The sequence below is a fragment of the Alosa sapidissima genome, chromosome 1 (assembly GCF_018492685.1).
Source record: "Alosa sapidissima isolate fAloSap1 chromosome 1, fAloSap1.pri, whole genome shotgun sequence".
NCBI classification, from domain to species: Eukaryota; Metazoa; Chordata; class Actinopteri; order Clupeiformes; family Clupeidae; genus Alosa; species Alosa sapidissima.
This window is the reverse complement of record NC_055957.1, coordinates 30,584,683-30,611,797: the sequence shown is the minus strand read 5'-3', so window position 1 is coordinate 30,611,797 and position 27,115 is coordinate 30,584,683. Positions and strand designations below refer to the sequence as shown.

The following is a 27,115-nucleotide window of genomic DNA, read 5'->3' as shown; positions in this document are numbered from 1 at the left end:
TATGATTATGATTAGCAGAAATGTGCCTTACAGAGGGCCTGTTTAGAACATAGGCCTAGATTTACACACTAGAATCCCAGGCCACCTTATTGCATTACCAGAAGGGTAAACATGGGAGTAGTAGCTGCAGCTGTATGACACTTTCTGTTTAGTTAGATTTTGGTGGCACTGAATATAGCATAGTGGGAATGCCCCAGCATTTCTGTTGACTATAGCATAATTAGAATGGATGATACAATTTAGCCACATGCTGGGAACTGTGGCCTGAGTTTCCCACAGCCTAGTCCAAACATGAACAAAGCTCACATAGGCGATGACAATTTTGACAAGTACAAAATAAAAACACTCACATGATTGGATGGTGCATAGACCACAAAGAAATTAGCCTGTGAACATAGTTTACTTGCTTCAGCTACTGTCTCAGGCTTAACCTCATTCATTGTTTGCCTATTTTACTCTGTGAAATGAAAGCATTGATCAGGCACAGTAATGCACTACTAGTTTAAAACATTAGTCAAACATTAGTGAAATCTCATGTAAAAACAGCTGTGCTGGTGTACAGTTACACACAGTGTGAGAGTGTAAAGATTTTGAGACATTTGTTCTCAGTGTTGATGATGATGGCGTGTTTGTTTGTGTGTGTGTGTGTGTGTGTGTGTGTTTGTCTGACCTCAGAACTCTTTATGTAATATCTTCCCAGCATGGAGGCCCATGGTTCAGCACGACTGCTGTCCCGGAAGAGAAAAAGAGAGGAGTCAAATGGCGAGGCAGAGGAGGGGGAGCGGCAAGGCAAGATCAAGCGATGCACTGTGGTCAGTCAGACGACATCTTCCATGTTTTACTCTCCCCCCACTCCACAGGGTCCTTTAAGGCATGCAGCTGTTCAGCAGTTACTCAGCATAGCATTTAGTGGCACACTTATAACATTAGGGTGGCCTACATATCAAGGGGCACACACATTTGTGACATTTGCACTGGACTTTAAGCAGGTGTTTAATGTTCACGTGCCTAATTGTGGAAAAATATTAAAGTAATATTCCAATATGGTGGGGAAAATCTTGTGCCTTTTAGAATTCCTTTAACATCTTGAGCTAGAAGCATATTTTAACATGTGTTAACAAACATTTCATTCCTGTTTTTATAAAGTCAGTAAGCAGCTTATTATGCATTACTATTTAATGTTATATTAATGTTCTATTAATGGGTAGCCTAGTTTTGTAAGTAGTTGTTAGAGCAGAGAGCAGAGTTATTGTTTTTGTATTTGGTTGTAGCTTTGGCTGTTGGCTTTGGTTTTGTTTGTCGTAAGATAAATGGACGTCAGAAAGATGGCAGTTGGGAAGCAAATATAGTCTTGTATTAAGTGTTTTTCTCCTGTTGGTTGCTCAGGCTTTGAGAGACCCAGCACCATATGCAGATCAACTTGAGTCGATGGAGAACCAGCCTTATGAGCGTGTGAGCATGGAAGAGGCTCTCAAAGGGACTGCACGTGAGTCTCTCTCTGACACAAATCATGGTGACCACTACTGGCTCTGGCCATATGGCAATCACAGGCTCTGCGATCATGATTGGACAGTGGAAGAATGTCAAATTAACATGGAGAGAGAGCCTTGTAATACCCTTGATCAGGTATTATGAGTAAACTCTAGCTGGTCTTACAAGCCTTGGGAGTTGTAAATGACGACTCAATGAATTTCACTGTGGGAAATGCATTTCTCTATGGGTCCATTTTTATTCATATTAAGACGTAACAAAACAGCTAAGCGTGGGTATTTTCAATCAGTTTTAATCAGTTTTTCATCAGCACGTATAAAAGCATATATTTAGTGTGTAACCACAGTGCTATACTGTTCTGTGGCTTTGCTGATTTAGCGGACAGACCAGTGCGAGTGTATGCTGATGGGATCTTTGACATGTTTCACTCTGGCCATGCGCGAGCCCTAATGCAGGCCAAAGGACTGTTCCCAAACACACACCTCATCGTTGGTGGTGAGCTCATTTCCATTTTAATATTTTTTTCTCTCTCTCTCTGTCTTGCCTCTCTCGGTCTGATTTTTGCCTGTTTGCAGTTGAATGTTACTGGTGAAGGTTGTTCTGACGCTCAATTCAATTGCTTAGACTGCGCTTAGACTATTTTCTCCGTGTTTTTTTCCCCCTCCTTGTTTCCTCCTCTCGGTGTCCTTGATCATAAATGTAAGTTTTAAAATGGATTTTGAGCAAAACAGTTCTGCCCAAGAGCTTCTTAGTACCGATGGAGGTGTAGCCCTTGTGGTAACGGTAGTCTTGTATTCAGTGTCTTTCCCACCTCACCGCAGTGTGCAGCGATGAGCTCACACACAAGCTGAAGGGCTTCACCGTCATGAATGAGGATGAGCGCTACGATGCTATCAGCCACTGCCGCTACGTTGACGAGGTCGTCCGGAACGCACCCTGGACACTCACACCTGAGTTTCTGACCAAGCATCGGGTAAGAGGAAAGGAACGTTGTTGGGTGTATCTAGAGTAGAGTTCTTTTTTGTTTAGTGTTAGAACATGAATTCTTAACGGCTAGTCCCAAGGTTTCCATTGCTCTCAGAGAAACTAGAAGAGAAGGTGTTTTTGTAGCTTTTGTAGCTACTTTCATAATATGACTGTTTAACTGTTTAAATTTAGTCTCCATGTGGATGGTTATTGTACTTCCTAGCCTGTGTGTAACATCCTGACTTTTTGTTTTCAGATTGACTTTGTGGCCCATGATGACATCCCATACTCCTCAGCAGGAAGTGATGATGTTTACAAACACATCAAAGAAGCTGGTAGGTGCCAATTGCCCCTTTAGATGCTGGCTACAAAGTGAACAGTTTCTCCAAAAACATAAGGATTTCCATAATGTCTCATAATCTATTTTTTTTTCCCCTTTGCTGTGATTTTTCAGGAATGTTTGCCCCAACCCAGCGGACAGAGGGCATTTCCACCTCTGATATCATCACGAGGATTGTCCGTGACTATGACGTTTATGTGCGCCGCAACCTACAGCGTGGATACACTGCGAAGGAGCTGAATGTCAGCTTCATCAATGTAAGAACTGAGTATCCTTTTTTTCAATAGGTGTTTCATTTGGCAAATGTCATTAAATGCCATGTAATAACTTGATATTGTATTGAGTGTTATTATGATCTCCGCTAGAGCAGTGCAGTGCAGTGCAGCATGACCAAGTTTTGTCAGATTCGTCTGACAATCCTGGGACCCCAGAACACCGAGGCATAGAATAGAAGCTTTTGTTTCCCGGAGGCCACTTCCCTACCCTTCTATTCTTGTTGTGGTTGTGGACATTGGACGTCATATTGGCTAGAACACTATTTAAAACTGGTTTTATTGTTATCATCGGTTATTAGGTATCATTTGGCAGTGTGGATTTGCCTTTACACCCCCCAAAAGGTGCTAGAACCTCAGGGTTCTTTTGCTTTGTACCCTAAGTGCATATGTGTGATTTCCCCACGTTCCAGGAGAAGAAGTACCACTTGCAGGAGAGAGTGGACAAAGTGAAGAAGAAAGTGCGCGATGTGGAGGAGAAGAGCAAGGAGTTTGTGCAGAAGGTGGAGGAGAAGAGCATCGACCTCATTCAGAAGTGGGAGGAGAAGTCCCGGGAGTTCATCGGCAACTTTCTGCAGATGTTCGGTCCAGAGGGTGCCCTGGTGGGTCTCACTCCAAATGGTGGATGCAGTAGAGAGGCGGAAAAGTGCTGCTTTGTATAGGTTTTAATTGCACAACACTTCTTACCTCAAGATACGGCTAATAATAGCTTAACCTATGCTTCACTCAAAGCAACACCACTAATAAAAAGTAGGCATTTACTTTCTTAAGTATCTCTGAATTACTGAACTAAAATGAAAATACATTATTCTCTGCAATATAACTGTAGTTCTGAAGTATTGATGGGGGAAGACTGAAAACCAGATCTCCAGTGCTTGCTAAAGCGTCTCTCCCTCTCCCTCCCTCGCTCCAACAGAAGCACATGCTGAAGGAGGGGAAGGGTCGTATGCTACAGGCCATCAGCCCGCGGCAGAGCCCCAGCAGCAGCCCGGCGCGCGAGCGTTCCCCCTCGCCCACCTTCCGCCTGCCCTTCTTCACCAAGACCTCACCATCCTCCTCCCCCCACTCCCTGCATGGCAGCGTCTCCCACGGTTACCAGTTTGGGGCGCGAGGACAGGCCATCAGCGAAGATGACGACGATGACGATGATGATGACGAGTAGGGCGAGCATCCGCCATTCCCACTCTCGCTCACTCACACAACTGTTTTAGCTGCTGACTGCAACAACCTCACACCCCTCATCATCAGCATTTTATACCCCACCTGTATTTGTTCCCTTGTCTTTCATATCACGTTCATATTCACGTTGATTCTCCCTAGTTCATGGACATTAGTCTTGCAGAAACAAACACACTAAAACACATAGATTGTTATTTAATTGGGGTTTTGTGTTGAGCAATCTGGATCAAGTTGACAGGGGACAGTATCCCAACAGCTTTGTTTTACTTCTCAATCTTAATGTATACACTCAGTTTCAACACTTGTAGCATAGAAAAGAGTTGGGGAAGATTGTATTATCGACAGCCTTGCATAGGGCTACAACTACACAGTCCTCGTGCTCTCTAATTTCAGTATTTGCGAGGTGAAAATGCTCTTTATATCACAGAATTAATAGGTTAAACTTTTATTATACTAATAGTAGTGTAACCAATATTTAAGTTTCACAAAAGATCATGAAGATACACAAATGTAAAGCACTAACCCTCTGATTTCATCTGCATGTTGCTCATGCAGAGAAGATGAGCTGTGGGTGGTCAAGTCGTATGTGTAGTCGTATATGTACTCAGGTGCAGAATGCGGCTTTCCACCGTCTGCACACTGCTCTTGTTGGAGGTCATCGTTGTCTGAGCACAGTCCATGGCTCCACTTCATCGTTGTCTGAGCACAGTCAAGCTCCTAGTGACCCCAAGAATTACTTAGCACTGTGAACGTTTGTTTACCTTTGTGAAAAGATGCCAGTGGTTCAACTGTACTGATTCCACAGCAGTCACTTTATTTTTCCTTGTGTTTGACAGCTGTATGTTATTTTACTTTGAACACAATTTTAATTTTTCTTTAACTTAAGGTGACTTTAAGGTGAATCACTCCATGGTCAGTTTGGGAGACCTGAACAAGTGTATGAACAGCTAAAATAGGCATTTTGTTTGTGTTTTATGAAGGAAATGTGATTTTCTGATTTCGTGTTTAAAATCAAGTAGATTAAAAATAGAAGAATTTAAATTATCCTACCACTGTTAATCAATGACTATATTGTTTGAAGTACATTTTATTATTTTCTTCAGGAGAACTGTGAAATGTTACTGAAAGCACAGCGACCCTTGAGGCATTTAGCAAAGGTGTGCCTGATTGTTACTGCAAGTATTTTATTCCTTTAAGTCTTTCCTTAAAACTTATTGATGGCGTTTTGTTTCTCTATAAAATCATGAGCTGTGTAAAGTTCACAACAGCCTGTTAGTTACATAGATTCACCTCTGCCTTTGATAAGGAACACCAATATTGACACAGACTATATATCTGTATCAAGACTGTCATGCAGGCCTTTTTGTTATTTTACCCTTGGCTTGTGAATGTACAGTACATCACGGAAGGGCAAAAGAATCACCTAAATGAAAATAAATCTCCTAAACACAAACATGACTCTTCAGTTCACTGACACATATGTAAAAGTGTATTTGACTCATAAAACAAGCTAGACATACCGGTAATCTCTGAGAACAAAGACCAAAACATTTGAAACAGATGACAAAAAAAATATGACACAACACAGCTGTTTCCATGATGTATTTTTATACTGAACTAGACAGTGACCAAGTTACTGAAAGGGAGATCAGACACAGACACTAAAGGTATGATAGTCAGTAAGGGGCAACAACAGAGACCAATCCACAAAAGTAGAGCTTGCAATGAAGGGGTCCAGTGGCTTAGTCACATCGCATAGGCCTGATGCTCTGGTCCAGGCAAGGAGGGTAGCTGGAGGGTGCTACCCCCGACCCCTGGAAATACTGGAGGGGGGGAATCAGAAGGTGATGCCTCCTGATACAACAATTCAATCCCCATTGGCCCACTGAACCAATTCATTGGGTCACTCAGTATACAGACAGACAAAGAAAACAAGCGTTCACATTTTGCATATTTCTTTTAAGCTTTGCCGTTTTTTTGTTATATAATTCGTCCACAAATCGGGAGAGGACTGGGGAGATGGATATACTGTAGGTAGAGATAGAGGAGGGAGGGAGGATTTCAGCTGTTCACTGGCTCATTAACAGCGTGTCTCGTAGATGCCACTACGACCGATATAACGCACCCATTTGATCACATCATGGTCGCTGTAGTTCAGTTTGGACTCAAACACCTTCAGGTAGCGCACCTTCAGCCCAGATGGTGCAAATGGAACCTGAAGTACATAAAAGGGATTTGAAAAAAGTAGTTTTGATCATGACAAACAGAAAAAAATAGTAAAAATTACATAATACTAAAATATTATTATTTCAACAGCCACAAAATGCGACAGGAAGACTGTACCTCGAAGTTCATGGAGATGGGTGGGCGAGCCCACTTCTTCTTGTCATTGGTAGGGAGCAGCTCGATCTCAGCACTGATCTGGGACTCCTTCATTCCAGCCATACGCTTGATCCTAACCGGAGAGGGCACACACACACACACACACGGCAGTTAGCCCTGCATCACCCACACATAAGTACACTATTCTTGTTGTTTGCCACTGCATATGAGAGAAAGAGAAAGAGAGAAAGAAAGAGAGAGGCCAGCAGAACACAAAGAAGCTCAGCTCAGAATACTCACTTCCACACAATGGCATTCTCGCTGGCCTTGTACTTGGCCTTTCCCTTCATGCAGATCACCTGAACCCCACTTGTGTTCAGAGGAGTCGGAATGCGGACCTAGAGGAGGCACACAGAGAGTCAACACCAAGAGAGCTGGTCCAGAGAGGCCCTGAGGATGCAGACGCTCTGGCCAGGTCTTGCTCACCTCAATCTTCTGTGCCAGTAGGGAGGGCTTGAAGTTGGACTTGATGACCACCTTCACCTCCAGCTTGGTGCGGCCCACCTCTCTCACCAGTGGAATGACACGGAAGGGCAGGATGATGTCCTTAGTGGTCCGATACCTGCCCACAGCATTCACACAGGGGGGCGGGGGGGTCCTCATTTTTAACTGAATCTGAATTACACAGCAAAAGGTATCCCCCCAAGGACAACTAACAGATGTCAATGCACAATTAGAGCAAAGTATATTTTGTATCATTCTGAGGCACACCAACAGCCCAGCAGGGTGGACTACAGTTCTTCTACTAAATATGCACTTTTTCTCTGCTCCCAGCCGAATCGTGCTTGGCGTCCCCACTCACCTCATGAGCTCATACTCGCCATCTGGAGGGATGAAGCTGATGCTGCGCTCCGAGTCAAACTTGCTGAGGCGCACACACTGGTGAAAGGTGCAGTCGTCGATGGCGATGGACTGCTTCCCGCTGCTGGAGAACATACACAGTGGGAGGGAGAGTAAGCTACGCTAATCTAACCTAGAGGAGCTTAAAAGTATTGTGAACACACCTGATGTCTACCTGATATCTTCAGTGATATCTACACAACCACAATAACCTTATCTACTAATGGGGGAGGGGGGGGGGGGGGACACATGGTACAATGACAAGCTTTATGTTACCATCACTAACAAGTTATGTGCTAAATAGAGATTTGTAGTCTGGTGTGTGCAATGCTAATATGCCAAACGGAAAGGGAGACCACAAGACACGGAACACAGAGAGGGAGATGGGTGTGAAGGAACGAATGCCAGAGATACAGTACCTGCCCCCTAACTCACTGAGGTACAGCACAGAAAGAGAAAGCAAGGGGAATGCAACAGAAGTACACAACTTCAGAACTCAAACAAAACCAACTGTGACGTCCACACCTTAAAGCATATAAACAGCTAGCCTAATGAAATACACTGGATATATCTGTACACATGAACATAATGAAATAAACATACAGAACACCAAGACAAAGGTCACTACAAGCCTCCCCTTTACAATTATCCCTTCACATCTGCAGGCAGTCAAAAAAGTGAAAAGAAAGGCCTTCACAGACTCACCTCTTCCCGGCCTCGTCTGTAGTTCCGCCCTTTCCCTGCTTGTCAATCACAATTTTGTCATTCATGCCAAATTTGCATTCGGGCATTCCACTCAGGTAGCTCTTCATCACCACTCGCCCAGACACGTGCGCGCTGAGGACCTGACCTGCAGCAAGGGCACACAGCAGCAGGCTCAGTCAAAACAGCAGATGCTCCATACTATTACATTACAACACAGCACAGCACAGATTACTTAGTAAGTTTAGAACATGTGAGGCAGGGGGGCGGGGGGCTTTGGTCTCCATACAGACTCGCAAACAAATCACATTTCACACCACTGCAGACGTCTACCTTGTGGGGACATGAGCAGGTTGACACTTTCCAGCACGTCCAGGAAGAGCTCGTTGCGGCGATACTTGATGCCCTCCCGACGCCAGCCTATCTGTCCAGTCACCTGGCTGGTGATCTGAGACTGCTCTTCCTTGGTCTGTGGGGTCACAAGCAGAATGGTCGGTCAACAAGCCCTGAATCATGTCTGACATTGGACATACAAGGATAAACGAGATTAGTCGAGTCATCATTACCTGATGCTGTGGGTTTCAAGTTCCATCACAGAAGACACGATGGGAAATGAAAAGGGAAAAGCGTTTTAAATATCAGTAACTAGATGTGAATTGTGTTGATGCTTTGTAAGGACTGTCTGAGCAGGCGTCTCACCTGTCCCTTGATGCCCTGCTGGGTGATGAAGGTCTTCAGTGCTCCTGTCTCAGAGTTCTGAGGGTATCCAAAATCAAGGATCTCTGCAGACACGACAGACACACACAGTCATACATATAGTCTTTCCTAATTTAGAAGTCCTGAGCCCCTAGACTTGAAATGTCTATTTCTTTTAATCATCCCCACAGGCCTATTTTACCAGCCAATTAGAGCCACCTTGGTTATTTTTTTTATTTAGCATGTCCCGTTCTCATTAAGAGAGCAGTCATGCCTGATGGCTGGATATGGATTCGGAAGTGAAAAAACGTCTTGTATTTGTTTTGCCAGATTGACAAAATCCAAAGCATCGTACTGCTGGATATCCCAACTAATTTATATCAAATAAATCAACGGTGACAAGACAGCTGCACAAAGCCAACATGCTAAGAGGCTAGAAAGACCCTCCTTTACAGTGCACCATAAACAGAGGAAAAGACTGACACAGTGCACACAAAGGATGTGGAGAGTTCTGCTTCCTGTCTGGCTGGGACAATGGCCATTGTTAAAGTTGCAACGCAAACAAAACTGAGGTGTCCCAACTTGAAAGATGAGAGGGTGAAGGCAGGGACAAGAATAAGGGGCCATTTTGTCACTTGCTGTCAGAGCTCATATTTAGTCAGATAAGATCTGGGATTTTTCAGAGATGGCTAGCAATGTTGGCATCAACCTGGCAGCACCCATCTAGAACCAGTCCAGGCCTGACCAATGCCACCACTACTCCATGATTCAGACTGTGTTTCATTAGGTAGGGTCAGAAACTTGCATTTGAAAACAGGAGCAACATGAGCATTCAAAGAGCACCAGACACAAAAATAGACTTTTTCTGCTATTGATAAGTCATATCAACTAACTAATGCCCTAGCCCTTACCATCAAGCAGTTCATAGATCAGCACAAAGTTGTTCTTGATGTTCTCCTCACTGATCTTGCCAAAGTAAGCCGTCATGACATCACACATCTTGTAGAGGAACTCGAACACCATGGCAGCGTTGACATTCTGCTTGGTGACGGCCGCCAGCCAGATGTTGGCTCGCTTGACATGGAAGAAGCTGGTGCGAGCAATGTTGGTGACGGGCGAGCGCACTTGCTGCCGCGCATGGATCACATTCACTCGGAACGCATCCACGGCATTGCGCCTGAGGGAGAGAAAGAGGGAGACAGACCAAGGCAAAGACATTAAGATTCATGTTAACAAACAGCTGCTCACAACACCTCCACGTGAACAGTATACCACAATTATCAAGGTCACAATGTTAAATCCCTGGAGGCACGCATTCAAGCAAACCGCTTCCCCTCGCCACACTACGCCAGACACCTGGCACTTAATAATGTCCTCTAGTAAGACAAATCCTCGGCTTGGCTACCCTTCACACTGTTCAGCCAACATGTCTTCAGTTACTGACCAAGAGTTATTTTCTTAATTCTGCCATGAGATGTTTGAAGAGTGGGATTACTCCGTGAAGGATATAATAAAATCAATAACATCAAAGCTAACCTTCCTGGTCCCATTCAAACAATTTGCATGAGGTCACCAATGTACAGTGTGTAGGTAAACACATAAAATGGTTGAATTCATTACAGTAGGCTTACTATTTTTCACATGGATGAGTGAAAAACACATCTGCGTTGGGCTTCATGGTTCAGTTTACACCATTTCTTGTGAACATGCTTTAAAGGGAAATAAAAAGAGGAGGAACTGAAGAGGAGGATGAGTGGGAAATCACAGCTTGGGTGGGACCCCCTATTGTTCAACTGACAGGTCTCTCAATGTTTAAGTTTTCCACAGCTCATTGGCCTGCTCTGCTGGGTGCACTAAGAGACATCTTATAGCTATGTGCATGTTTGTCAGAGGTCATGCTTTGCGGGTCCTCAAGTCTTTTGCCATTGGTCAGGTGCCATGCGCTCGAGTTTGATCGGTTGTCATGGGTCTGGGAACATGCTTCTGAGGAAGTGATAGGGGAACATCTCTTACCTACTCCTACAGTTGCCATAATGGAAATGTAGAGGTAGCAATATGGCAAAAAGGGATGGAGAGAATGAGAGGAGAGATACATAAACACAGGTAGGGTAGGCGTGTACTCACCCACACACACTATAGACTGACACACACTAATAAACTACAGGGATGGCTGATGGTGTTACAATGGTACCAAAACACGAATGACTTTGTACATAATTGTACATGGTCAAGTCTTACATTGCACAAGAATAGCAGCATACATTTGAATCAAAGTCCTCATTGGGTTTGACCTGCTGACCATTTATGACAACATGACAGTGTGTGTCCAGCAGAAAGTTTTAGAATCACGATCCCCCCAGCCATTCAGAACATACCCAATATCATCACGGTAGACACGGGAGATAAGAACTTCTCCCTTATGGTTGTAGATGAACAGTCCTCCAATCATGGTGGCTGTTCTTCAGTCCTCACGTGTCATGATGGTCCAACACCTACACAACAAGAGAACTGGGTATGAGCCATTCATTCATTCATTCATTCATTCATTCATAATGTGCAGGTTACTGTTACTGAGTCACAATGAGAAATGAGACACCATGATCATGGGGTCCACCCGAAGTTTTCCCTATGGGGGTTGCTTAACATTTTCTCCATCTTTTGCGGGCTACTGACTTGTGGTTAGATCGCTTTTGGGTCACAGATTGCTGCAGCTGTGTGGCAGGGTTTGAAAAATGTCTGCAGAACTGCTTGCACTCCTACCAATGAAGGCTGTCAGAATGACCTCCAACTATAGAACGTAGTAGGCCTAGACTTTAACATTGGTTAGGATGGCACTGTTCTCATCACATGCTGCATGGCTAGCTATTATGAAAAGGTGTATCAAAACATATTATGTCCAGGATGTGCGCAAGCAAGATCTCGGATTTGACTAGTTTGGATACATCTATGACGGTTGTATCTCTCAAACCGCACGCGTTTAAACCAATAAGCAACTAAGATTCTGGAAGAAGCCATATATCTTTTCAGCCGGTTTACTCAAGTCTGTTGGTGTCCACTAAGTGACCTAACATGGAATGGCAACATCGCTCAGCTAAGGTCAAAAATACCGCAAGATTGTATCATTTTTACTTCGAATCAACTCAAGCACAGCATGTAATATGGGTGCAAAGTGATACAACGTAGCGCCAGCAAATTCGGACATTACAATGGTGAAAATACAGGAAGTAGGCTATCATTCCCGTGGCTCGTTTATCGCAATATAATTGGTCCAAGATGTCTGCCTCACTCAACGGAAAGAAAATGCTCATGAAATGTTAATGTTTTTCACCCTTCCGTGTATATTAGATTGTTGGTGACCTCTGAGCCTATATAGCCTACGTTCATCATTCCTTATAACCAACACGGACAGAGCATTTTACAATAATGTTACTATAATTTGCTATCAAGCTATACCAGTCCTCTTGCGAAATATGGCAGCGAATTACCGCTTATAATGAGGTCGTGACCGACCAAAGACACTAGGGTACTGGACCTACAGCTTTGTACTATTTTATAAGAGTGTGTTAAATCTTACCTGATAAATACCGCTACACAAAAAGCGCGGTATCGCCCTTTCCTTTTGCTTGGTTATTTCCAGGATCAAAGGGATTAGCGGGATTCTTGCTTCACCGACTCAAGCCCCTCCCTCCCATCATGGTCAGTCAGCTGACAACCATCAGTATGCTACGCGCTTACGTCATTACCGAAATGTGCTGTGCGTGGTCAATAGCATAAAAATAATTTATCCAAAATTGGAAGAATATACCTTTATTTCTATCGAGTAGGAATTATGTCTTGTTAAGGCGGGCATCACCTTAGTAAAGTCTTGACAGCAGTCCTCTTGTAATTAATTCATGTGTGTCCTTACTTTGACAGAGAAACAGGCTTAATTAGGTTGCTCGCCCATTTAACGTCTAGTCAGAGTTACTCCTGGAGTCATTAGGCCATGCCGAGTTTCCATTGCAGAAACTCGGCACAGTACCCAGGTAGTGTGGACATGTTGTTTAATTGGTTTATTAGGGGTCCAATTAGTAAAGCTACAATAACTATTATTTTATTTAATATACATTTACATAGTCTTAATTATCCCTGTATCTTATTCTTCCAAAACATGTGTGGGCAGCAAAAACTGACACAGACACCAAACTTCATAAGGTTCCTGGCAATGCAATGATCTCACAATTGTTATTACTTCGTTAGGACTTTAGGAGGGTGCTACAATACATTTTGGGTCATATCTCAAGTATGCAAGGGGCAAGTGCAAAATCAGAACGTTTTGCACCATTTTGCTGTGGTTTCCAAATTGAACGACACGTTTGGTCACAACTGTGTGCAAGAATGTGAGATATATTTGAGGTAGTTTTCTCACATTATGTGGGCCGTTCATGTTACTCATTAAACATTTGGTAGGCCTACACTTTATCCACAAACCATGCAGACAAAAATGACTATTTCTGATTTTTGTCACTCCGTTTCAGAGCTGCCAATCAAATTTTAGGCCATGGCCTGTATGATTCTACTGCTAATATTATCTTCTAATATAAAGGTCCAATCATAACCAAACTTGGTAATCACCCACAACATTTTCTGGATACACACCAAATTTCATGAAATACCATCTATGGAACAATCAAGAAACATTTAATGTTAGATTTTTAGGTTCTACATAATTTGAGAAATCAAACACACCTACAACCACCAAATAATGTAATGTTTTGTAACTGCCACTTCTAAATCCAACATTGGTTGCGAGTATTGCTCGGTGTTGTTGCCATACTGCTTGGACCCTCTTAATCTCCGCTTGCGTCTTTATTCTAAGACATGATTGAATTTGGGGTTGCCTATATGCAAGTGAGCGTGTATCCCTAATATACCCACAGATACATAACACGTTTTAAAGACAGACTACTATAGTTTCAAGTTTCTATAGTTTATAGACTACTATAGTTTCAAAGACAGACTACTATTTTTTACCCTCATACTTATACATATAGTGATGATCATTTACAACAATGATTCATGTCTGCTTTTTAAATAGTTCATTACAAAGCAATATTGTTTTGTTGTCATGTCAATTTCACTGCTAGTGCTAAATTCCGTCTGAATAACACATTCATATTTAATTTATTGAGCAAATAGGTAATTTATGATTGCTAAGGAACTAGTGAACTTTGTCCAAATGTGGTTTAAGGGGAAATTCTTTTAGGCCACACCCTTGATCTTTGTGGACTGGACGCCTAGCATTGCATTCCATTCCTGAGCTGCTGAAACGGTTTTCACCGTTCCAAACAAAAGCTTTCTATAAATGGTTTGCATGTCTGGTACTGTGTGTATTTCACTACAATGTTCTCAGTGCCAATAGCAAAACCTAGTACAAACTGGCTCCTACCCAGACAATCCAAACATTAGCAATTAGTAACTTACCGACAGCTCCTTTCCAATAGAGCCATGTGTGTCCTTTTGTCTATTTAGACCCTGAAACTGCTGCTTTGTTATGAGGACAACACACACACACACACACACACACACACACATCTGGATTCCAGATAACATTCCAACAAACATTCCGGGCCGTAAAAGTGAAATTCCTCACTTGTTTTAAGTGCACTCAACACGTCCAGCTAGAGGACAATTATAGACCCTACTGGCCTTCTTAATAAACACACAGTCACACACAGAGGAATATCCCAAGCTTAGGCAATAAAACTATATTTATAAATAAAAAACATTTTCTCATCAAATGGAGTTTGTTTTAGGCAATGCATTTCTGTCAAGTTTAGCCTCAAGGTAAAAAAAAAAGAAATGTTGACAAAATGGAAATGACCAGTACTAAAAGTATATGTCTGTGAGATACATTCTAGATCAGCATACTCATGCTCAAATGATGGCAAATGAAGCCAGAGCGAAAGCAGAGGCAGAAGGGGAATACAGCCCTCAGTTCTCTTTTGTCACATCTTGAAATGGGTGCTTGCTTTTCTTTCCTTTCTTACATTTTTTAAAAGTTTATCCACATTGATGTTGTTGTTGTTCACGCTCGCTGACTTACATTTCCTCCCCAGGTGGCCACTAGAGACGTAGGAAGCCTATCGTAAATATGGCATGTCTTCAAGTGTCTTTCATGAAGCAGGGGAAACACACATACACACATCATCCATCTAATCCATCCATCTGTTTGTCGGAACAACAGTGCAGGCGCCACTTCACATGATGTCAACAAAGAACTCGCCCTGGCTGCCCACCGTGTGGCAGGACTGGCGCGAGCCGGAGAGTTCGGGGGGCAGGGATGCCAACGTGCGGCCCGAGGGGGAGCCTGGTGCCACCGCGGCTGCTGCTGCTGCCATGAAGGGGGGGTGGGCCAGGCGTACGGAGCCGGAGCTGTGGCCATGGGAACGGGGGTTGCGCATGCTGTGGGAGCTGCGCATGCTGCACTCACTGGGGGCCGATCGCTCGCTGGGAGCCTTCTCTCTCCTGAGGTCCGATTCGCTGCCGTGGGACCCACTACTACGGCTCCCTGACAAAACACAGACAGACAAACAAACAAAAGATCGTAACCGGGGTCTTATCTCAGTGAAAAAGTAAGCATCAACCAAACATTTCAGTGTGTGTGTGTGTTTGTGTCTAGTCACCACCACCAGTCATATAATCCTCTCACCCTCACTATGCTGGCTGCCGGCGCTACCGCCCCCTGCTTCACTGAAGCCATGGGGCAGCTCGGGAGCGTGGGGAACGGGGTACTGGTACGGGAAGGACATGGGCCACGCCGGCTCGCCGGAGTGCAGGAGGGGGGCCAGAGTGTCCTGATCCGATGCCCCGCTCGAGCCATCGTGGTCTTGCAGGGACATGTGAGCCATGTCTGACAGGACAGGTAGAAAATCAGTATTAGGTCACACATACACAAGCTAGTAACTTGAGTACAGTTAGCAGGCAAGCAGTTGATTCTTGATTGAGTCCAGGAAAGAAAACATTGTAACGATATAATGACAGCCTTAACATGCTCGGTCACTGTTATGCTAATGAAGTTAATATTCTTTATCACCCAGAGAGAAGAACTACTCTTTTCTGATTGGCTCGTAGGGTGGCTTTTAGTTCTGAATAACAGGACATCTATAAAGTAGATGGCAAAAAAAGTGTAATCACCATTCCATATCAACGCTTATTGAATGGTTACTATAACACCGATGGTAGAGCCTGGAAGCAAACTTCGCAACAATGGAATCAACTGTAAACAAATTAACTGTTCACTGTCAGGACCAAAGACAACAAACTGAACATGTTGGCTTAGCCCCTGGCCAGGCATTTTAGTGCAAAGAGGGACCACTGTTTTAAGTGAGTCTTCAGTATTGGAATCAACAGGAGAGGTCACTAAATTAGAACACATAAATCAGAAGGGACCACGGAGGATAGAAGAGAGCCACATTATAAAAAGGACTTACTGCCACAGAGATCACCAAATATGTAGTAGCACTGTTCAGAGAAGGTGATCTTGTTGACAGTGTGACGGATGAATCCAGCCTTCAAAAGGTTGCTGGCATACTTGCGGGCCTCACGGCGATCTGTGAAGCCCTCGACGTGATGGAAGAGCCAGTCCACTACATCTGACCCTGGAAACAGGATCTGACTTTAGTGCTAGAGTCAAGATATAATATTTTTTAAGATATAATTTTAAATGTATGTTACTTTGCACACCTACAATAGCCATACATCACTATTACCTTGACAGTGGGAGGCTAACTGTACTAACAAAAGTCACAGGAGACCGGCAGATGACAGCCATTAAGATGATAACAATCACTATCTCTGTACATAAACAATATTCACTAGTCTGTGCAGGAGATCTATTGACTATTGATATTCAGACAGACAGAATGAAGACTGTCTATACTGCACCTATGAAGGCATTAGCAATGGTTATCTTCAGCCACAACCGATCACGAACTTCCAATCCAGAATCTGGACACGCCATTGCTTTAGCAACAGTTGCCATGTCACTGTGAACTGAGAGGTGGTAATCATCGAAGCCTGAAAAGGAAACAGATAAGGCAACAACAGTACCCCAGTAAATCTTTGTCGTCATCATCATAATCATCATCATCATCTATCCATACAATGGCTGACCACAAAAAGAAACACAGGTCACCCTGACAAGCATAAACAAACAATCACAAGAACCAAATATCATATATGTTGTATACATATAAAATATGTTTGCCTTGTTTCAATTTTAGCCACTTCAGCAAACATTGTACCTGTAACACTTTTCAGATGTTGAGTAACCCAACTAAATGTGTGTGTGTGTGTGTGTGTACACTGCTGGCATGTGAGCATGCAGGTGGTCCTTACGCTCAGTCTCGGGGATGGAGCTGGTGATGGAGGAGCTGGTGGAGGTCACTGTGCTCATGGAGGGGCTCATCCCATAGGCGGGGTACACCCCCGTCATGGCTGCCGTGTGGGACACCCATGCCGCCGGGTCAATGGGCCGGATAGGCTCGCCTACAGAGGAAAGGACAGAGCAAGAGTCACACAGGGTCCCGTAGCAAATATACAATACACAATGTACAATACAAAGGGTAAGGCTGTCGGGGGACAGGGTTGGGGTGGTTGCAGAGCAAAAATACTCACTTCTGGGTAACGCAAAGCAACTATTTGGGTTTGGGTCCCAGCACTTTGCCACAGTCAGAGAAACAGGGCTAGGCAGAGAGAGAATTCAAAATTAATTTCAAGGTTTTAATCTCTAAATCCTTATGTTCATGGAATATTGTTAATCTACAGTGTCATATGCCAATGGCTTGTCATTCACCCTGGCTTGTGAACGATGTCCCTCAGAACTCGCACTGCATCATCGTTGCACATGTTCTCAAAGTTGATGTCGTTCACCTGCAAGAGGAGACCGAATCCAACAGTCCATTCAATGAACAACTATCATGTGAATCTACACAAAACCACATCTGCCAAAGTATTCCATAGTTCTCTGTGGTCAATCTAAGCTCATGTGCAGTGCGTACACACCTGAAGAAGCATATCCCCCGGTTCAATACGTCCATCAGCTGCGACTGCCCCACCTTTCATGATAGAGCCGATGTAGATGCCTCCATCTCCCCTCTCGTTGCTCTGACCCACAATACTGATACCCAAGAAATTATACTTCTCTGTAGGGTGGAGGAGTAAAATAGGACAATATAGACAGTTAATGGATAGACTGAAGTGCACTGGGAAAACATTGATAAACAAGGTGTGATAATTCAGGTTTTGTAAGTAGTAGGGTTTTTATAGCTCTGTTAGAGCAATGAACCAACCCAACTGGTTTGGCCAATTGGGTTGTATCTCCTGGTTCTCAGAAGGCTGGGATTAAATACTGGGTACTGGGTACATTTCTTTAACAGTGATTCAGATGGGGGGCAGCCGTGGTCTACTGGTTAGGGCTTCGGACTTGTAGCCGGATGTTTGCCGGTTAAAATCCCGACCAGTAGGAACGGCTGAAGTGCCCCTGAGCAAGGCACCTAACCTCTCACTGCTCCCTGAGCGCCGCTGTAGCAGGCAGCTCATTGCGTCAGAATTAGTATACTTATGTAGGACAGCAACCCAGAGAAGGGCTATGACACTCACCCATGTTTAGAGTAACAGTGATTATGTTGAGGGACATGGTGGAGTCGGTAATGCTGCTGAAGGATGAGGACTAAACGAAGAAGAGAGGCCAAAAGGGATGTTACACAACTATTATAGCACCACTGCACTCAAATGTGGCTCCATTTCAATGGCAAAAAATGTAAAAAATTGCAAACACACTCACCCGTTCCATGTTTTGTTTAGGTCTCCGTCGCCGACGGCGAGGGCGTCTGACCAGACGTGATGAGCCACTCTGCTCCGTAACACTGCTGAACCTGACAGACACACAGTACTGAGCATCACTCTCTGAGCCAGGCACAAGCCAGGGTAGGGTGTTGGTGAAAGTGACAATATTCAAATGCATACATGGCTATCTGAACCGATGGGGTTCATACAGTTTCCTGAATATAGCTGTTTGTGTTTGGAAAAGATTTGAGTTGGACTGGGTCTACAGTCCTGACATCATTCAAAACAGTCCTCTGGGCTGACAACTGGCTGCGGATCACTGCATGTGAGCAGGGCTTTCATTAGCACTGGGCCAAGTGGACACTGTCCAGTGTCTTCTGAGGAAGCATGTTTCATGGATCAAATGAATGCACGTTCCGTGCATCAAGTTTCAAGAATCAAGTTATTTTCATGAATGTGTGGCTGACTGTGGTGATTTGGGTTTTTGCCTTTATTCTGATATAACAGTAAAGAATGATAGGAAGCAAGTGGGAGACAGATGGGCTGGGATTGGGATCGGGTGATCGTGGGTCAGATTCAAACCCAGGTCCCCATGGGCACTTGGACCTGAGTGTGGTGCGCTAACGCTCCCCCATGGTGGTGCCTCTTACCGGCTGGTGGATCCATCGTCTTCCGAGTCGAAGCAGCTACTGGACTCCAGTTCGCTGCTCATGAGGGACGACCGGCTGTCGTACCCCCCTAGATCCAGGCCTCGGCCGCCCCGCGTGTAACCATTCATCCTCCCTCCTGGACCAAGAAAAACATCCCAGGATCAGAGCAGGCACAGACAATTCACCATCACCACCGCCAATGATGCAGTTGCTGTGTCTTCAACCAAACACATGAACAGTCTCAGGGGACAGATAGAGTCATTTGTTCTATTAATTTAAGTGCATTTTTTGCTAAACAACCATATACCCTTCCTTAAAACTATTTAACAAAGATGAGACACTGTATGCAACTATTATGAATTCACAGTGCAATTTCTCAAGTACTTCACCTTAAATCATTGTGGTCACCAAAAGTCCTCGGGAGGGTTTTAGTACATAAGTGAAAAGAGACAAACAGTGAAAGAATAGTGGCAAAGAGAGTAGACCTGGATGGAAGTCACACAAGGCAGGAAATAAAGGGACAGACAGTGGAGGAGTGGAAAAGGACAGAATGATGAGAAACACGAAAAGACAGCCGGAGCGAGAGAGTGACCAACCTGCGTGGTCCTGGGCATGTTTCCGACGCGACCGCTCCCTGTCCCTATCCCGGCGATGAGACACCACGGAGTCGGTCTCGGTGTTATCGTCCATGCCGTCACGACTGCCAGCTGACTTTGCACTGAGCCACACACACAACAGAAGATGGAGGAGGGAGGTTATGATGATGATGATTTGTGATACCATTAATGGTTTTATTACTCATAATTGGAGACATGGATAGATAGATACTTTGTACTGCCACACAACAATGTTGGTGGTATTGTGTATACAGGATTTAGCTCAATCCAGTGAAGAAATAATAAAATAAATAAATAAATAAATAAATAAATAAATAAATAATAATTTCAGTTTAGTTGTGTTGAAGGGTAGAAACTGTTTATGAAACATGTGGTTTCAGTCCTTATGGATCTGTAACGTCGTCCAGAGGGGAGAAGCTGGGAAAAGTGGTGGTTTGGGATTGATAATTCTGGAAGCATGGTTTAAGGTGTGCTCAGAGTACAGAGCGTGGAATGTAGGGAGGTCACACCCAATTATGTCAGAGACTTTGGTGACAACTCGCTCTAATTTTCAAGGTTATTGGCTGGTCACATAAAATAACTGGGGCAATGATGTTAGGCCTCCTCCTCAAATCCACAACCATTTCCTTAGTCTTTAAGGTGTTGAAATGGAGCTTGTTGCTGCCGCACCAGTCTACAGCCCAGTTGACCCCTTTGCAGTATTGAGACTCATCATTACCACTCATGAGGCCAATGATGATGGTGTCATCTGCATATTTGAACATTCTGACTGAGTGGTGGTGAGATATTAAGTCATTGGTATACAATACATTAGAAGGTCTTATAACTCAGTGTCATGAAGAATTTATTTGGCATATTTGATTGTTTGGATCTTAATCAACACACATAATGAATGAATTAATGTGAGACAGGGCAAGCAAGACAGAAAAACAAAGAAAGAAAAAGAGGGGTAGAGGCACAGAAACAGAATGCATAGCACAGACAGAGAGAAAGGGAAGTGAGTGTGGTGGTGGTACTAACTGAAAGGAGGGTGGTCGGGAGTCTCCGATGCCTTGGCACCTTTCAAGGGATGGGGGGCGATCCGATTGGCTCTCAGCCACAGAGCCACCATCTGAATGAGAGCCATCAGCAGACACCAGCTAGAGAGAGAAAGAGAGAGAAAGAGAGAGAGAGAGAGAGAGAGAGAGATAGAAAGAGAGAGAGAGAACACCACAACCAGCTCGCTATTATTACAATCACAGATCAGATTTTAGGTGTTAACTAAAACTTGGATAAGACAAAGGATATGGTCATGGTATGGTATTATGTACACATAATATTTTAACGGTATATGGGAACATGGGTCAGCATAATCTGGGGAGAGCTAACATTTCCAAAAGATTCTCCATCTACATTCATCCTGTGACTGTAGCTTTTGGCTTGATTGAACCAGGTCCTGTGATTCAAGTTAGATTCATTAAGTCAGTCTTGTCCTTGGGAGGAATCAGCCTTTGCAGTTAGACCGAGTTGAAATGAAGTGTTATTAGTCTATTCCAGTGGATCTGAAGCATGTATACATAAGAGGCACTGGGGTTTTATTAATGGCAGCATAGGTGTAACAAGCACCATGCTTCTCATGTGTGTCTGTCATACTGTGAGCGCACGTAGACCCACCAGATGGGCGCAAATGACATCCCCCTCACAGGCTACTGAGCATGTGGCAGGCGTAGGCTACATTAGGGGAGGTTGAGGTGCACTCTGGGTCAGGTGCCACTGATTTGGAAAATGTGTCCGTCTTTGAGCTTACCCAAGCAATGACGCGTCCATTGTAGCAAGGGAGCCTTGCATTGTCATCCGAAATCTCTTCCTTCACCACCCTGAAACAGCGCACAAGAGGAAAGAGAGACTTCAGCCCACCAGCATTAATACATGATATCTACGCTACGTAAGAAGTCTGCGTAACTGTTGTAACGAAAATGTCAAATTAGCACAGAGCATGAGATCAAAGCACATCAATCACCTACAGCTTGGCTGGGAGTTCTGATGAATAAATTAGATGGAATCAAATAAATACAAAATGGCATTAGGATGCAGAGTGGGGGGAAGGGGACTCTAATCTGCTGAGCATACATCAAATAGGCACAGACACACATGTACGCATACAAACTCAAATACAAAAGCGAGATGGGCATGACAAGAAAATAAAACAGCAGAAAAACTGGGTCATCGATTGGGAGAGAGACCAAGAAAGAAAAAGAGATTCTTTCTGAGCATAACATGGGAATAGAGACAAGACATGAGAGAGAGCAACGGGGAGTACTGGTATTTTACCCAATTCATGATCTTACAAAATAGACACAGTAAACACACAAACACACACACACACAATATCCATCATCATCAAACAGCCAACAGCTGTGTGAGAAGACTACAATCTGACATTTGTAACTGTCAGTTTCAGCCCCCAGCTCATTTGCCTGCACTTAGCCTAATGTACAAATCATAAACTAGGGGTGGCTGGTGTCCCTGTTGTGGGGAGAGTAGCTGGATGAGTCTTGGAGTTTTTAATTTGCACGTGGGGAGAGGAACCCTTCCTTGGGTGGAGTCTGACCTGGAACACATTTCACAGCTGAGGCCGCAGCAGTAAAGCTGCCAGCCCTCAGTGTGATCAGGACATTCCTGAGTGACTGACTGCAGTTGTTTCAAGGCAGCATTCCTGTCCAGCTTTAATGTACAGACACAAGCAGAAAGCCATTGACAAGACAGGAGATAAATAGATTGTGGGAAACAAGGGTATGAAAGCCAGAACATGTGAGTAAAAAGAAATATAAGACACTTGAAACATTGGTCACTGTAATGGAAAACAAGATGTGCTTTTCTCATCACTCAGAGATATTGTCCCTCAGGGAAATTTCTCAGGATAGTGCAGTTATTAGAAAACTACTACATTAGGTTGTTGTACAGTTATTAGAAGTGTAGCCTAGTTTAGCTTTGCAAATAACCCAGGACTCCAGATGAATTATGTTAATTGGGGTTTTAAACCTGATTTCAAGTGTGAACATAGGCTAATATAAATCCTACGTTTCACTGTCAGTTGACCAAACATTCTCTACAAATAATAGCCTAGGTAATGAAGATGACACTGAAACGGACAAGGAGTGGGGGTTCCAAATGTTTGATTTGACTGTGTTTGCTAGAGCCTAAGTAGCCCAGGCTATACTATTATGGGACAAAGACAGGTCCTCCCGAGTCAGCCTACTAGCGCACATGTGAATGGGCTGAGAGATTGAAGAGATGGATTTATGTACAGCCGTATTCAAAAAGGAGCATCTCTGGTTGTTCGGAATTACAATAAATAGCTATTTATCCTACCTTATCAAAATACCTTATGGTTAAAGACTAGGCTATGTAACCCACGCTCTAATCCAGTTCACACCAACAAGATGGTCTCAAAATCACAACTACACAACTAGCTTAAGTGAAAAAGGCCTTGTGTTCATTTGCGAAAGGGGCTAGCTTACTACGGGGAGCGGTGGACGCGGCCACATTTTGAAGACTGTTAGCTACGTCTATTATTCTCTCACGGACTCCCCCATTCACTCTACGTCGTAAACCAGATACAAAAATCCGTATTTGGAAACTAAACAGGTTGAACATGCGTGCCGCTGGTAATATCTGGCTAAATCAGTCACTTCTCAATCAAATAAAACGTCTTGGACATGTGTATCAAGGACAAAATGCAAGCGACTAAAACTGGTTAGGGAGACCTTGCTGACTCTTGTTGTAGTTGCCAAGTATGGAGGGAGACGCGAACAAAAAAAAACTGTTAACAGTTTAACTGCTGTAAAAATGAGAGGTTGGATCATAAAAGAAAAAAGAAGACAGGTTTACTAAGCAAACACACTCACCCGAAGTCATCATCCATTGATTTAAAGAAAAACTTGTAGTTCGGTTTCTTGAGAGCATTTTTTAGGTCCAAGAGAGTGACCCTATCGGCTGGGATGGGCAATTTGACCAGGTAAGGAGTTTCCTGGTCGTCGAGATGATATATTATTTTGGTCTCCCCCATTGCAGACCACCGGGGAAAGGTAGTCTTTGATCATCCAGCTTTAGTGTTTCTTGGATTTGTCTCCGGAACCGGCTTGTGCTGTGGTAGTTGCCTTTATTACAGTGTTTTTCTTTCTTTACTTTCGCAGACAGCGAATCTTCCTCTGGTCCTCTATGGAGCCCACACCGCCAAACAGACCATTTCTCCGTTCCCGTTTTCGTGTCTTCTGGTCGCGAATATGTAACTCCGACTTCGACGACAACACTCTTTTCTCAGATAAAGACTTTTGTAACATATGAACCGAAATCTGTTCAGTATCCCATGTCGCGGTTCTACTCGCACGGCTTTGTGGCGGTGTGTGTGAACAGTATTCCATAAAACTCCCTCTACTGGAGAGAAATGGTAAGGAAGGAACGTCGAGGAAGAAAAGTTACATTGTATCCATTCCATAGTGGAACACAGCGACCTCTGATGTTACATGACACTAAACGCCAGACAAATATTTTGCTACACCATATCAAGTGTTACATGTAACATGTACTGCTTGTCATGTGCTTGCCATTATTAAGGTCTAGGCAATCTGGGGATAATGGTAGCTCCATATAATTTCAATAAAAGGTTAAATTGATTCAATATTTAAACCAATCACTATTTCCACTTCAAAGTGTAGGTTGTATCCCCATCAGTGTCAGAAAACCAGAAAAGTACATATAGAATTTAGCAGGTACATGCTTTGATGAGAGAAACTTAATACATATGCCCTCATCAATTAATCATATATTGGAAAGATTTCCCATCTTACACAGGAATCACTCAAGAATAATATTAGAAAAACTTTATTTTGTAAAAATGCAGTAAATACGCCATTTCATACATACATACATACCTACTCAAAAACAAAAATGACTTCAAATACATTAATACCCAATAAACAAAAACATTAATACCCAATAAACAAAAACATAAGTCCTGCAGCAATCATTGACTAACACAAGCCATGAAATGGCCTTTGCACACCTCTGTTGTAAGCCTCTAGACCTTCAAACACGTAATGTTCATGAAACTTCTTCCAAATGGTGCATGTTGGTTCCTCTGGCTGTTACCTCCACTTCATCCACACCTCAATACACACATCCCTTCACCCATGCTTCTAACAGCTTCCCCATGTGGACAAAATGGAGGTGTCGAATTGAAGATTTGCCAGGGGTATACCACCACTGACCCAACTCCGGTTTAGGTCTTGCTATTATCTCGATGGATTCCTGTTGAAATGGGTTCAATTAGCTAGTATTCAATGTTCCTAATTAACATTAAAAGGTCATCACAAGCCAATTACAGGTACTGGCAAAATAAACAGTATGATAAATATACAGTCAACATATAAACCACACATAATACAATGTTCTTGAAGAGAGTGTCCAAAGTGCAAAATGCATACATCTCCAGGTTGAAATCCCTTCAAGAATTAATGTATGCCTTAGTAGACACCACGTGTCATTACTGAACAAACGAACGGGCAACACAAAGGCAAATACCATGTCCCACTGCTTATCAACACAACAGAAACTAGCTTGCTGAAAGCTCAGCTCATGCAGTTACCTCACCTGGGTCGTGTAGATTTCATTTAGGTGTCCAAGGCTGATTGTTGTGGTAACCAAACTACTGGGGTTGAGCGACCTTCCATTGGTTTTCTGCACAAGATATTTACATTTCTAATTCAATTTGAAAGCAGCAACATATTGGAAAAAAAAAAAAAGTCACAAGACAGCATTTTCATAAAATCATCTCAAATGTTTATGTATGCCTTTGTTGACACCACATTCACTCAATATACTGTGAATGGGCAACACAAAAAGGCAAGAACTACAATCATCTTCAGGTAAAAAAACTAACTAAATGTTCTTGTGATTCATGACATGCATGTGAAGGTGTTGACCACAGGCTTACCATGTTTTTCAGATGCTGGGCTATAATGAAACAGCACAGCAGTGCACAACTCTACAGACATGTCCATCACCCCATTAACAAGTCTCATTTGATATGCCTTTCAACAAGTCATCTGCAGAGACAAACCAAAATCAAATCAATGTGAATGTATTACTTACTGTTCAAACGTAACAAAAACATAAACTCATAATACTAGGAGAATGTGCCTAAAGAGAAGAAAAAAAGTGTAAAGTTCACTTTAATTATATTCTCATTTAGAGTTTATGTATGCCTTCGTTGACACCACATTCACCAGTGACAAAGTGAACAGGCAACACATGAAAGCAAATATTGCACTAGTCTTCAATCCATGCAGTGACACATCACGTACAAGTATGGTGGCAAATCATAGGATCAACTGTGAGTAACAAGACACTAAAAATATTATGCCAAATAGCATGGCTCCACTCACTGCAATATCTACCTTTCGGGATCATCCCTAGAGACCAAGTCATACAGGGTCATTGTAGGCAACCATTTCGCCACCGTCGTCACCCTGATCTTGCACCGTCTGTAGAAACACGTAACGTAAGACATTAAGCATTCGCCATAGGTATGGGCCATATACTGTTTAAATAGGTATGGACCTTGGACAATGAACAACGTTGAAGGTGAAATCACTTATATAAAGTTTCACGACTACAAATACTCGGGGTTCAGATTACTTCACTCGGTTCATTCAATTTCCGATGGCATAGTCCTTCGTTAAAGTCACAATCTGTTCCTGTTCACTAACGTCAACATGTGGTCGCAGGCTAACACGACTAACGTTGGTCCACGACCGAAGAGTTATTTTGGACGCCTTTCATGAAATCGCACACGATATAAAAAACAGCAACTCAAAGACGTAGGCTACTAGCTTATTTAAAAAAAGTTAACCTATTAGAACGTTAAGGTTATCAGACGTCGAAATGCTCCAAGCTTTATTTCTTATAACGTAGCCTAGGCCTACTACCATACAGGGTTAAAGACAAACGACAATTTTTCAAAATGTTAATTTCGGAAAGTAAAACATACATCACCATTTTAGTTCTGTAGGCTAGCTGACTCTTCCTTAGCTGTCCCCACGTGCGTACGCGTGCAATGAACCTTCCGAACAGGCGCGGAGCATGCTGGGAAGATAATCAAAACCGCAACCA

General features: G+C 43.3%; 3 protein-coding genes, 1 long non-coding RNA gene and 3 other non-coding genes across 15 annotated transcripts in view; 1 reads left to right on the top strand and 6 right to left on the bottom strand.

Annotated features, from left to right (window-relative positions):
- pcyt1aa (phosphate cytidylyltransferase 1A, choline a) overlaps positions 1-26,385 on the top strand; it is a 27,572-nt gene extending 1,187 nt beyond the window's left edge. For 2 of the 4 annotated variants that reach the window (XM_042106551.1, XM_042106780.1), the window contains exons 2-9: positions 701-812; positions 1,387-1,486; positions 1,870-1,986; positions 2,313-2,464; positions 2,714-2,792; positions 2,912-3,054; positions 3,483-3,671; positions 3,986-5,701. In XM_042106551.1, the coding sequence (XP_041962485.1) occupies positions 701-812; positions 1,387-1,486; positions 1,870-1,986; positions 2,313-2,464; positions 2,714-2,792; positions 2,912-3,054; positions 3,483-3,671; positions 3,986-4,231 (1,138 nt within the window). In that variant the 3' untranslated portion in view covers positions 4,232-5,701. Of the gene's footprint in view, positions 1-675; positions 813-1,386; positions 1,487-1,869; positions 1,987-2,312; positions 2,465-2,713; positions 2,793-2,911; positions 3,055-3,482; positions 3,672-3,985; positions 5,702-12,893; positions 12,897-26,373 lie in introns of those variants that run through there. The other 2 variants (XR_006034567.1, XM_042106694.1) reach the window with 2 other exon arrangements.
- LOC121720263 (AP-2 complex subunit mu-A) lies at positions 5,841-12,592 on the bottom strand. Of its 3 annotated transcripts, none has more exons than XM_042106355.1 (13): positions 12,443-12,592; positions 11,244-11,360; positions 9,780-10,045; positions 8,872-8,954; positions 8,739-8,744; positions 8,506-8,641; positions 8,176-8,320; positions 7,890-7,904; positions 7,433-7,555; positions 7,053-7,192; positions 6,871-6,964; positions 6,592-6,703; positions 5,841-6,463 (listed from the first exon to the last, which is right to left on the bottom strand). In XM_042106355.1, the coding sequence occupies exons 2-13, from the start codon at positions 11,315-11,317 to the stop codon at positions 6,329-6,331; spliced, it is 1,329 nt and encodes a 442-aa protein (XP_041962289.1). In that variant the 5' UTR covers positions 11,318-11,360; positions 12,443-12,592; the 3' UTR covers positions 5,841-6,328. The 3 variants fall into 3 exon arrangements, with proteins under 3 accessions (XP_041962289.1, XP_041962226.1, XP_041962375.1); XM_042106292.1 differs by having other exon boundaries at positions 6,871-6,968; positions 7,057-7,192; XM_042106441.1 differs by lacking the exon at positions 7,890-7,904 and having other exon boundaries at positions 6,871-6,968; positions 7,057-7,192.
- Positions 14,588-24,390, bottom strand: LOC121720186 (segment polarity protein dishevelled homolog DVL-3-like). Its single transcript, XM_042106178.1, has 15 exons — positions 23,851-24,390; positions 21,750-21,819; positions 20,984-21,102; positions 19,943-20,064; positions 19,347-19,482; positions 18,695-18,785; positions 18,511-18,580; positions 17,914-18,053; positions 17,705-17,781; positions 17,527-17,594; positions 17,248-17,397; positions 16,795-16,926; positions 16,341-16,508; positions 15,560-15,760; positions 14,588-15,418 (listed from the first exon to the last, which is right to left on the bottom strand). Exons 1-15 carry the CDS (start codon positions 24,009-24,011, stop codon positions 15,108-15,110), a joined length of 2,016 nt encoding a protein of 671 aa, XP_041962112.1. The 5' UTR covers positions 24,012-24,390; the 3' UTR covers positions 14,588-15,107.
- Positions 24,811-27,115, bottom strand: LOC121720649. 4 transcript variants are annotated; one of them, XR_006034614.1, is made up of 5 exons: positions 26,994-27,115; positions 26,389-26,487; positions 25,938-26,049; positions 25,595-25,681; positions 24,811-25,252 (listed from the first exon to the last, which is right to left on the bottom strand). It is a non-coding gene; the product is annotated as an uncharacterized LOC121720649 (long non-coding RNA). The 4 variants fall into 4 exon arrangements; XR_006034606.1 differs by having other exon boundaries at positions 26,999-27,115; XR_006034601.1 differs by having other exon boundaries at positions 26,401-26,487; positions 26,999-27,115.
- On the bottom strand, positions 25,388-25,520 carry LOC121682054. The gene has a single exon (XR_006022405.1). It is a non-coding gene; the product is annotated as a small nucleolar RNA SNORA13 (small nucleolar RNA).
- On the bottom strand, positions 25,725-25,849 carry LOC121682049. Its single transcript, XR_006022399.1, has one exon. It is a non-coding gene; the product is annotated as a small nucleolar RNA SNORA13 (small nucleolar RNA).
- On the bottom strand, positions 26,136-26,263 carry LOC121682040. Its single transcript, XR_006022397.1, has one exon. It is a non-coding gene; the product is annotated as a small nucleolar RNA SNORA13 (small nucleolar RNA).

Excerpts from the sequence above, each read along its gene's own strand:
- LOC121720186 (XM_042106178.1), bottom strand. The coding sequence starts at position 24,011 with ATGGGGGAGACCAAAATAATATATCATCTCGACGACCAGGAAACTCCT. Across the intron at positions 18,054-18,510 it reads CACTGTTACTCTAAACATGG|AGAAGTATAATTTCTTGGGT; the intron begins GTGAGTGTCATA and ends TCCACCCTACAG. Across the intron at positions 17,595-17,704 it reads GACATCGTTCACAAGCCAGG|CCCTGTTTCTCTGACTGTGG; the intron begins GTGAATGACAAG and ends CTCTCTGCCTAG.
- LOC121720263 (XM_042106355.1), bottom strand. The coding sequence starts at position 11,317 with ATGATTGGAGGACTGTTCATCTACAACCATAAGGGAGAAGTTCTTATC. Across the intron at positions 6,965-7,052 it reads GGCACAGAAGATTGAGGTGA|GCATTCCGACTCCTCTGAAC; the intron begins GCAAGACCTGGC and ends TCCTCTAGGTCC. Across the intron at positions 6,464-6,591 it reads CCATCTCCATGAACTTCGAG|GTTCCATTTGCACCATCTGG; the intron begins GTACAGTCTTCC and ends TATGTACTTCAG.